The sequence below is a fragment of the Zootoca vivipara genome, chromosome 1, assembly GCF_963506605.1.
Source record: "Zootoca vivipara chromosome 1, rZooViv1.1, whole genome shotgun sequence".
Lineage (NCBI taxonomy): Eukaryota > Metazoa > Chordata > Lepidosauria > Squamata > Lacertidae > Zootoca > Zootoca vivipara.
In genome coordinates this window covers 132,879,953-132,892,062 of record NC_083276.1, presented here as the reverse complement: position 1 = coordinate 132,892,062, position 12,110 = coordinate 132,879,953, and the positions used below count along the sequence as shown (strand labels likewise).

Below are 12,110 nucleotides of genomic sequence, written 5' to 3'. Positions count from 1 at the left end.
TTTCAAATCATAGATGATATATGAAGTGAACATACTGGTGATGTCCAGTGCCACAACGGAATGCTAATAAAAACCAAGTGATGTGAAATCATGCTGCTTATCTACAATGCATTACAGAGTTGTCTAAAACGTTTAAATTTGGAATGCAAATTAAAATAAGGATATCAGTCACAACTACTTTGTATTTTAAGGAATGGATGAAGAAAACTAAAATTTCAGACCACAGAATTTCAAAGAATAACCATCATGGAATTAAATGGGTGAGTGAAAATCAAAAAATGTATATTTCAGGGAACAGGAGAAGTATACAGTCATACCTCGGTTTAAGTACGCTTCAGTTTGAGTACTTTTACTTTAAGTACTCCGCGGACCTGTCTGGAACGGATGAATCCACTTTCTACCGTATTACTTTCAATGGGAAAGTTTGCTTCAGGTTAAGTATGCTTCAGGTTAAGTACAGACTTCCGGAACCAATTGTGTACTTAAACCGAGGTACCACTGTACAGTGTTTTTATATAAGTTCATACTATTTAGGTGGCCTAAAAGGGGATTGCTTGCATTCTCCCACCCTGACTCACTTGTACGGCTAGCCATGTAGAGTCGGTACGGGGAGCACGTGGTCCTTCAGGATTGCTGGATTGCAACTTCCCACATCCCTTACTGTGTTGACCATTCTGTCTGGGACAGATCATGGTTGGAGTCCAACACCATGTCGTGAACCTCATACTCCCTGTTGCGGAGTTATGGCCTCAGTAAAAGCCATGGAGTTTACCACACCCTCAAGTACATGCCAAAGTCCCCACTTCTCTCAAGTTCGGGAGCAGGCTAAGTTTTTCCTCCACACTTGCATGCTTCTCACATTTTTTCCTCAGTCCTTCTGGATCTCCTTCCCTAAATCCATAATAGTTGGCTAGGAACAACTCCTGTTTGTACATATTTCGCTGAGGAATTTTGCTTGTGAACCACTTTAAATATTTTAACAGAAATATGTTTTATTATTTTAAAAATAAAATTAGTCCCCCAAATATCTGCTTTAGCCTGCTCTAGATTTCTCCAACTCCGTATATCTTACTTAGCCCACTTTCAAGATATTTTAGCACTTTTAAAATATCTATTCTACTAATAGATTCTGTAATTTCACATATTTGAGGGCAAGTAGATTCCCCTACCCCTGATTTTAACTACATATGGCTCACATTCAAAACCAGGAAATAGGTATGAATACATTCTTAATGGACTACTGCTACTTTTTATTTTTTTAAAAAACTGGGAAAGAACAGCCAGATGGGTGGGGTATAAATAATAATAATAAATAATAATAATAGTTTGATCTAGAGACACAACCATACCATACCCATATAATGAGATGCAGAAATCCATTGCTCAGTGAAGCGAAATTTTCATTAAAATGACCTGCGCTTTTTAAAAACTAAACAAATAAGCCTTACTTTGAGATGGGTACTCATTTGGCTTACAGTAAATATTATTTATCTTCCAAGGGTAATTAAGATTAGGTGGCTTGGTCTACAATGACCTATATCTGCGTACTTTGAACAATAGACCTAAAAAAAATACCTTATATCATAAAAAGCTGTGCAGAAATTATATTTCTTCACAGAAATCAAACTACTGATTATATAGCCACAATAATATGTGGGATTTCTTGTGTATTATAAAACTAATTTCACAAAATATGATTAACCTTGCAGCTGCTCAGACTGAGTTGCTCCTTCAGTCCACAAAAGTGTGTCATGCAACAATCTGAGCATCTGGAAAAGAAGTTTTAGTCTTAGAAAGTTTTATTCATTACAGAATTGGCCACTGCTATCATCCTTTAATTCAAGTGAAAGAATATGAAATACAGTATCATTTCTGATGAACACTAATGTATCAGCATCCTTGTAGAAGCAATATTATTTAAAATCATTTTTTTGTAAGTTTCTATCTAATTTCTAGCATATTTGTTATTTTGTTATGGGGCACTTGCAACACAGCATAATCTAACATGGATTTTCTATGTGGAGAATGCCCTCTGTAAATGAAACTAACAACTAGTTAATATTATCATTTTTACATTATCTGATCAATCATGATGTGTTTCTCTTCTTGGAACTAAAAAAAATCCCATTTTCAATTTTATAGTTCTATGTAAAAATATCAGAGCATCCAATTATTTCTGCAGTACTGTATTTAAAATAAACCAGAGAAGCGGACATGGAGCAATGGATTCAAACTACAAGAAAGAAGATTCCACCTAAACATTAGGAAGAACTTCCTGACAGTAAGAGCTGTTGAACAGTGGATTTTGGTGCCAAGGAGTGTGATGGAGTCTCCTTCTTTGAAGGTCTTTAAGCAGAGGCTTGACAGACATCTGTCAGGAATGCTTTGGTGGTGTTTCCTGCTTGGCAGGGGGTTGGACTGGATGGCTCTTGTGGTCTCTTCCAACTCTATGATTCTAAGTAAATATTCCTTGTATATTCCTTGTGGTGCTGTGGGTTAAACCACAGAGCCTAGGGCTTGCTGATCAGAAGGTCGGCAGTTCGAATCCCTGCAACGGGGTGAGCTCCCGTTGCTCGGTCCCAGCTCCTGCCCACCTAGCAGTTCGAAAGCACATCAAAGTGCAAGTAGATAAATAGGGACTGCTCCGGCGGGAAGGTAAACGGCGTTTCCGTGCGCTGCTCTGGTTCACCAGAAGCGGCTTAGTCATGCTGGCCACATGACCTGGAAGCTGTCTGCGGACAAACGCTGGCTCCCTCGGCCTATAGAGCGAGATGAGCGCCGCACCCCCAGAGTCGGACACGACTGGACCTGATGGTCAGGGGCCCCTTTACCTTTACCTTTTTATATTCCTTGTGACAAACCTTATGTATGGGCTGGATCTAGAAATGCCCCTGCATGAAAAGAGGCTCCCACTAGCAGAAGGAATGGCAAACCAGAGGCGACAGTCCCCAGTGTGCCCTTCCCCTGGCAACATCTCCCAGCCCTCCTGGGGGCTCCGGTGACAGTGGGGAAATGGGAGACAATGGCCGTCCCAGCTTCTTCCAGCAGAGCTTTCCCTGTCTGGAACAGTGCTCTTGGGAAGACAGTGCTCTTGGGAAGACTAGATACAACTCTGTGTGCTTGACCCTTCCATTTGAATCCATTGCCTTCAATATCAAAATATGCACATCCTCACATCAGGATCCTAAACAAAATATGAGCAGAAGGAAAAGCTGTAATTTCTGCGTTCAAATCCAAATGGTCTTTCTAGAGACCATTTCAAGTTCTCCTGTACTACATTCTGTTCCTTGACTGACACTGACATCTAGTGGAGGAAGACATTATCTAACAATCTCACAACACAGCAGAGTCACATCATCACCATTAAGCTAATGTGCGCACATTCCAGTACATTCCACTTTTCTTAGAAAGCCCAACATTGTAGTATTTATTAATTCATTAAAAATATTCATCTCCCACCCTATATCCATCGATCTTAGGTCAGGGCACATATTCTATAAAACAGCAGTGAATATAAAAACATAAAATCACAATCAACGTCAAAACCAACTGTTTATTTGTTAGCTTTATTTCTAACCCACCTTTTGTCCAGACTGACCACAGGACAGTTTACAGTAACAATCCATGATATACAACAACTCATAAAATTAAACAAAATCTACAACAAGAAATTCTAAAATTAGAATTAAACTAAAATATACAGCAGACTATTAGGCGGATCCCATTCCAAGCTATAATTAGCACAACTCAAACACCAGCACATACAATTTGTCACCAAAAATAATACCACCTTGGTGCCTGTAGAAATTATGAGGGGAGGGGGCTATAGCAGAAAAGGCCGTCTGCTGCTGCATCCTCGCATAAGGTATAGCTCCCAAAGAGGAGCCACTGGGTCAGTCCTGGCCATAAGGAGCAAACGAAATAAGTTCATTGCTGAAGTGTTTAAGATCCTTAAGTCTTTATTACTATACTACTTAAAGGAAACTATACTACTTAAAGGAATGGACACAGTATGAAAAAGCAATTCAAGATAAGCTCAAAACTTATTTTCTTTATTCGAAACTCCACACCAATTTTCAATGGAAGGGCTCAAGGCTTCTTCCAAGTGAAAAAATCCATTAAACCATAATCAACCAACAACAACCAACCTACAAAAAGCAGCAGACAGTTAACCACAAACGAGTCAATAAACAAATCACAAACAGCAGCATAGCAAGTAACTCAAAAGCTTATCAAAAAGAAAATGTTTCTGGCAAATCAGCCAAGCAAACCAACTAGGACAGAGTTCCACATTCTGGGCACCACAGCAGAAAAGGCTCTCTAACCTAACCCTGCCCACTGTACCTGAAATGTGCAATCTGTTACCTCCGAGGATGTGGACAGGCTGCTTCGACGAGTGAAACCAACCACCTGTCTCCTTGATCCTTGCCCATCCTGGCTTATAAAAGCTAGCCAGGAAGGGCTGGGCGATGGGCTTCGCGGGTTGGTAAATGCTTCTCTCCATGAAGGAGCCTTCCCAGACCCGCTGAAAGAGGCGGTTATTAAACCGCTTCTTAAAAAACCATCGTTAGATCCGGCCAATATGGCCAACTATCGCCCAGTCTCAAATCTTCCATTCTTGGGCAAGGTGATTGAGCGAGTGGTTGCTGAACAACTTCAGGCACGCCTGGAAGAAGCGGACCATTTGGATCCCTTCCAGTCAGGATTCAGGCCTCACCATGGGACTGAAACTGCCTTGGTCGCACTGGTCGATGATCTCCGGCGGGCTAGGGACAAAGGTAAGAGCTGTTTCCTTGTTCTGCTGGATCTCTCAGCGGCTTTTGACACCATTGACCATAACATCCTTCTGGATCGTCTAGAGGGTTTGGGAGCTGGGGGCACTGTCATGCAGTGGTTCCGCTCCTTCCTCCTGGGCCGTGTTCAGAAAGTGGTGGTGGGGGATGAGTGTTCAGACCCCTGGGCTCTCACTTGTGGGGTGCCTCAGGGTTCTGTCCTCTCCCCCATGCTTTTTAACATCTATATGCAGCCGCTGGGAGAGATCATCAGGGGGTTTGGGCTGGGTGTCCATCAGTATGCTGATGATACCCAGCTCTACCTCTCTTTTAAATCAGAACCAGTGAAGGCGGTGAAGGTCCTGTGTGAGTGCTTGGAGGCGGTTGGAGGATGGATGGCGGCTAACAGATTGAGATTGAATCCTGACAAGACAGAAGTACTGTTTGTTGGGGACAGGAGGCGGGCGGGTGTGGAGGACTCCCTGGTCCTGAATGGGGTAACTGTGCCCCTGAAAGACCAGGTGCGCAGCCTGGGAGTCATCTTAGACTCACAGCTGTCCATGGAGGCACAGGTCAACTCTGTGTCCAAGACAGCTGTTTATCAGCTCCATCTGGTACGCAGGCTGAGTCCCTACCTGCCCACTGACTGTCTCTCCAGAGTGGTGCATGCTCTAGTTATCTCTCGCTTGGACTACTGCAATGCGCTCTACGTGGGGCTACCTTTGAAGGTGACCCGGAAACTACAACTAATCCAGAATGCGGCAGCTAGACTGGTGACTGGGAGCGGCCGCCGAGACCACATAACACTGAAAGACCTACATTGGCTCCCAGTACGTTTCCGAGCACAATTCAAAGTGTTGGTGTTGACCTTTAAAGCCCTAAACGGCCTCGGTCCGGTATACCTGAAGGAGCGTCTCCACCCCCATCGTTCTGCCCGGACACTGAGGTCCAGCTCCGAGGGCCTTCTGGCGGTTCCCTCACTACGAGAAGCCAAGTTACAGGGAACCAGGCAGAGGGCCTTCTCGGTAGTGGCACCCACCCTGTGGAATGCCCTCCCACTAGAGGTCAAAGAGAACAACAATTACCAGACCTTTAGAAGGCATCTCAAGGCAGCCCTGTTTAGGGAAGCTTTTAATGTTTGATGGATTTCTGTATTTTAATGTTTGATGGATCTCTGTATTTTAGAATTTCTGTTTTGTTGGAAGCCGCCCAGAGTGGCTGGGGGAACCCGGCCAGATGGGCGGGGTATAAATAATAAATTATTATTATTATTATTATTATTATGGAGCACAAGGACAGCAAGGGCATCTATGCCTGCATGAAGAGGCCTCGGGGGGGGGGGGTGCCATGGTAAAAAAGATGACTGGACGTGCAGCAGGGGGCCTGTTGGCTCCTGCCTGGGAAAGCAGACGAGTGGAATCAGGAGCAGGACAGCAGTATTCATGCCTTGCTTTTGGTTTCCTAGTCAGGCAAGCATTCAATTAGTCATCCTGAAAGTCAAAGTTTGTACTACAGAAGAGAGAGCATTTTGAGCAACCCTTCACTATTCCTGGGAAGCCTAATGCCTCTGAACCCTATCCATAGCTTATCCATGCCCCTACTTCAAGAGCTAAGTTCTCTATTGTTCCGCTAAAGAATCAAAACCAGGGGTCAGCAAACTTTTCCAGCAGGGGGCCAGTCCACTGTCCCTCAGACCTTGTGGGGGGCCGGACTATATTTTGGGGAAAAAAATATGAACGAATTCCTATGCCCCCACAAATAACCCAGAGATGCATTTTAAATAAAAGGACATTCTACTCATGTAAAAACATGCTGATTCCTGGACTGTCCGCAGGAGGTGATTGGGCCGCATCTGGCCCCCGGGCCTGACCCCTGATCAAAACAAATGCCTAGTTGGTCAGCATAGATAACACTACAGAAGTAAATCAAGGAGCAATGATGAATTAACATAGACAAGCATTCTGTCTCCTGGTTCACTTACCGTAAAAAGGTTGGACCGGCGCTTGGACTGTTTACGAACAGGAGTTGGAGTATTTGTGGTAGGTGGAACATCAATCCGCAGCTCCTTCTGGCTGGTGCTTGGAGTAGATGGGACAGAGGAGGAATAATCACTTAAACTCCCTCCTCCGTTACTGGTCTGCAATGATTAAAATCCATTTTACAGGAAGAAAGCCAATTGCTACTTCACAAGTTTAATTTCATCTTTAGCAGGCAGAGTAGGTTTAAAAAATAAAAAAAAAATTATCACAATCTCTCTTACTCTTGGAACTTAACTGGAAGAGAAAATTGGAATACAGTGGTACCTCGGGTTACAGACGCTTCAGGTTACAAATGCTTCAGGTTACAGACTCCGCTAACCCAGAAATAGTACCTCAGGTTAAGAATTGCAAAGATAACCCCTCTTTTCTATTAGATGAATATTATCCACATTGTTCCTGATGTATAGCACTATACTGTATACCATTTACAAATCAGTCATTTGTCCAAAATTTGTGGTGCTATGTCTATAGTGGATTGGAGCTTAGGTCACAGAATCCTAGAACTCGTAGCCAGTTTGCACTGGAAATGGAGTGGGGTGAGTATAGAGGATTTCAAACCCAACTGAGCAATCTCAAGTAAAAAAAAAAGAACACTAATAAAATTTAGCATTTCTTGATCATTCAGCATATCACCCATATATGATTCTTTAGATGAAGGAAAAACCAACATTCTAGGTGGCTTCAACTAAGGGACCAATCCAAAGATGACCAAAGTTGTTACAAAATTTGTTCTGCTGTCAAGCTGATCTTAATTCATAGGATTGTTCAACAGAATCTATTTCAGAGTTCCATTTATCTAGAAATGGCCCTCTTTCCTTTCCTAAAGAAGCTGCAGGATTTTTTCCCTTTGCAAGGTAAGCTCAGCAACTTTGAGCTGGTCCTAAAAAATGGAGCTTTCCCCCTTTGCAAAAAAAGCTGCACAACTGAGCTGTTCCACCCAAAAATGGGGCTTTCCCCATTTGCAAAAAAGCTGCACAACTTTGAGCTGATCCCAAAAAAATCAGGGCTTTCCCCCTTTCCTCCTCTAAAAATTAGGTGTGTCTTTTGGTCAGGTGCGTCTTATGGAGGGAAAAATACGGTAGTTTAGGGATGGCACCTCCTCTTACATTATCAGGAAGCATCCTTTTGCCAATGACACCCTGGGGAAGGGATTTCCTGCAGCTCTGAATCTGGAAACACCCTTGAACTCAAGCAGAATAGATATAAGGCTAACTAAGAAAATATCAGGCGGCTAGGACAGGGGGATGAGAAAGTAATTCACACAACTATTAGCATTAAAAAGGTAAAAGCAATATGGAAAGGAAAGATTTGAATCTAGAGGATTCAAATATTTGAGCTTAAAAACTGCCCAGAAGCAAAGTCCATGAGATTTGGGGAAAGCAGATCATACAACAGAACTGTTGAGATGTAAAAACTCCACTTTTCCTTCTCTTCAGTGGTACTAGGGAAGAAGAAGAAGAAGAAGAAGAAGAAGAAGAAGAAGAAGAAGAAGAAGAAGAAGAAGAAGAAGAAGAAGAAGAGGAGGAGGAGTTGTTGTTGTTGTTGTTGTTTGGATTTGATATCCCGCTTTATCACTACCCGAAGGAGTCTCAAAGCGGCTAACATTCTCCTTTCCCTTCCTCCCCCACAACAAACACTCTGTGAGGTGAGTGGGGCTGAGAGACTTCAAAGAAGTGTGACTAGCCCAAGGTCACCCAGCAGCTGCATGTGGAGGAGCGGAGATGCGTACCCGGTTCCCCAGATTATGAGTCTACCGCTCTTAACCACTGCACCACACTGGCTCTTTATCTGGATTGTGAAAGAGCAGTGCACATCATGGGTGGGATGACTTTGCTGCTTTACAACAAACCAATTTTTTGAAGTAGTCTTCCACCAAAAGCAGCAAAAACCAGGGGGATAGTGCCAGTGTTGGTGTGATTTTGGAAGGTTGCAGCCTTGAATACTGATTCAATCTATGGGCAACTCCTACAAGTAGCAGATTCAAAGCTCCATGAAGTGAGTGACTTGTAATGTCATCAGGTGGATTCTTATCCTGGTCCAGTATCTTACATATACGGTAACTTTTCTGTTTGATACCCACTGAAGTAGAAATCCTAACATAGAATCATGAAATCATAGAGATGTAGAGTTGGAAGGGACTCCAAGGGTCTTCTAGTCCAACCCCCTGCAGTGCAGGAATCTCAGCTAAAGCATCCATGACAGATGGCCATCCAGGCTCTGCTTAAAAACCTCCAAGGAAGGTACCTCCCAAGAAGGCAATTAAATCTGGTGTGACCCATCAATATTATGATCATCAAGAGTCTATCTGCTCCATACGTGACATTATAAATGATGTATGGCTGGTGGAAATCGCTTAGTCAAAACAGCCTGGCGTGCCTAATTTGGCTTCTCACTGCTGGCCTAAAATGGTTACTACTAGAGACTCCAGGTTTCCAGCCATGGCCACATTTCATGGTGGACGGTCTCCGCAGCCCCTCCAGGGGCTGTGAAGACGTTCAGGCAATGGGGAGGAAGGAAATGAGGCATAAATTCTCCCAAAACTTTCCAGGGGTACTGGAAATACTATGGCAGCCGCCAAGCTGCATGGCCCCGTGTCTGCTACTTTGGAAGTCAGAACAGGAGCGACCTGGGAGCAAGCCCCTGCCAAGGAATGAGCCTCCCTCCGGTACTATCCTGATTTGCGGAAAGGTTCCTTCTTAATTTGACCAATTGGCTAAACTATGAGGTACTTTTAATGCAAGATACTGTATGCAAAAGGGCTGCAGTTAATCAGCTGCTGAAATAATTAGGACTTTTGAAGGTATTTGAATGGTATTTTAAAGCTCTGAAAATCCCTGCAACAGCCGTGAATGTAAATGGGGAGGGCAGGGTGCTTAATGTTTTATGATTATTGGATATGGGGTTTCCCCCTCTGCCCACTGAAGTACAATGGAAAGAGACATGTGTAGTTGTTTGTTTCTTGGAAGAAGGGGATCTAAGTAGACCTTAGATTTATGCTTTACAATGAATTTTATATGGTTTTACTACATCTAACCCCTTCCCCCTTGAATGAGGAGTGAATGGATGAAATTTATGACTACCTCCTGATGGGCCTTATGGGAGAAGGAATTCAGTGAAAAATGACCCACATCTGGAGCTGAGGAGAGGCTGGATTTGAGAGAGAATGGGTACTGAAGGAGACGGCATAGCAGGGCGAGATCTAATAGCTGAAAGAAAAGTTCTGGAAGATTCACCTGCAAAATGTTTGGCTGTGGTCTGTGTGTGACTGTATTATCATTGAGATGCAATTCAACAGACAAAAACAGACACTGCAATAAAACACCTAACCAGTGAAAGATTGACGATTGGAATGGACGAGATGTAGAGGTGGTGTCTCCCCTTTGCATTAACACCCCAGCACAGTCAGCTTGATATTTACAGTCTTTATTACATATGTACAAGAAACAGCTACAGTTCAGGATTATGCGTCTAAACCCGTTGAGTCAGATTTGGGGAGTGGCTTCCTCCAATTCCTGTGCCAACAAAGTAGGCATGGGAATTGCGTGAGACGTCTTTGACCCTTACGTTTCATTTAATTCGTCTGTGCTGATTTGAAAGCCCCCTCCCTCCCAGAGTCTGACCTCCCTTCCCGGACCTCTGGCCGGTTGAAGGGCTCTGCAGCATCCCTGAGCCCTGCCTCCTCGTGGCTAATCTCTACCCTCTCTTCCACTTCCTCTATCTCTGGGCGGTTGAAGCAGCCCCAAGCCCCTGCTCCGCCTCTTCTGTCACTTGCTACTCTGAATAGTCCCTGACATGAGAGGACTTGAGTTGGAATACGACGCCAAAGTCTGGAAACAAAGATTTAATAGGAAATTGCATATGCTATTATAGATTATATTTACCGTATATTCCTGCGTATAAGACGACTGGACGTATAAGACGACCCCCAACTTTTCCAGTTAAAATATAGAGTTTGGGATATACTCGCCATATAAGAAATACAACCCGGCGTATAAGACGACCACCGACTTTTGAGAAGATTTTCCTGGGTTAATAAGTAGTCTTATACGCAGGAATATACAGTATACTAAGGTCTAATTGAGCTATTTGCTGTTTGCAGGGCTCTAAAGGGACAGCTCTCCTTCATGTATCACTGCCATGTCGTGGGAAAGGGGTTTGAATAAAAAACCTAGTGCGATGCTACAGCTCGCAGTGCGAGCTGTAATTTATACCTTTCCCCCCCTTCCTTTTTAGCTGCCCCCCGCCCCGGGTATGTCCATGTGTGAGCACCTAGAAAGGAACACTGTGATCACTAAAAGTCAGCATGGGTTTCTGAAAAAAATAGGTCATGTCAGACTAATCTTATCTCATATTTTGACAGAGTCACAAGCCTGGTAGATGAAGGGAATGCTGTGGATGTAGCCTATCTTGATTTCAGCAACGCCTTTGACAAGGTGCCGCATGATATTCTTGTAAAGAAGCTAGTAAAATGTGGGCTAGACAATGCTACCATTCAATGGATTTGTAACTGGCTGACTGACCGAACCTAAAGGGTGCTCATCAATGGCTCCTCTTCATCCTGGAGAGTAGTGACTAGTGGGGTTCCACAGGGTTCTGTCTTGGGCCCAGTCTTATTCAACATCTTGATCAATGACTTGGATGATGGGCTTGAGGGCATCCTGAGCAAGTTTGCAGGCGACACCAAATTGGGAGGGGTGGCTAATACCCCAGAGGACAGGATCACACTTCAAAATGACCTTAACAGATTAGACAACTGGGCCAAAGCAAACAAGATGAATTTTAACAAGGAGAAATGTAAAGTACTACACTTGGGCAAAAAAAATGAAAGGCACAAATACAGGATGGGAGACACCTGGCTTGAGAGCAGTACATGTGAAAAGGATCTAGGAGTTTTGGTTGACCACAAACTTGACATGAGTCAGCAGTGTGATGCAGCAGCTAAAAAAGCCAATGCAATTCTGGGCTGCATCAATAGGAGTATAGCATCTAGATCAAGGGAAGTAATAGTACCACTGTATTCTGCTCTGGTCAGACCTCACCTGGAGTATTGTGTCCAGTTCTGGGCACCACAGTTCAAGAAGGATACTGATGAGCTGGAACGTGTCCAGAAGAGGGCAACCAAAATGGTCAAAGGCCTGGAAACGATGCCTTATGAGGAACGGCTTAGGGAGCTGGGTATGTTTAGCCTGGAGAAGAGAAGGTTAAGGGGTGATATGATAACCATGTTCAAATATATAAAAGGATGTCATATAAAGGAGGGAGAAAGGTTGTTTTCTGCTGCTCCAGAGAAGCGGACACG

At 43.7% G+C, this 12,110-nt stretch overlaps 1 protein-coding gene across 4 annotated transcripts in view; it reads right to left on the bottom strand.

Moving 5' to 3' along the window:
* The window catches only part of AGAP1 (ArfGAP with GTPase domain, ankyrin repeat and PH domain 1), a 378,138-nt gene that overhangs the window by 234,008 nt on the left and 132,020 nt on the right, over positions 1-12,110 (bottom strand). For all 4 annotated transcript variants that reach the window (XM_060282347.1, XM_060282348.1, XM_035139158.2 and 1 more), the window contains one exon: positions 6,754-6,909. In XM_060282347.1, coding sequence (XP_060138330.1) covers positions 6,754-6,909 — 156 coding nt within the window. The remainder of the gene's footprint in view (positions 1-6,753; positions 6,910-12,110) is intronic.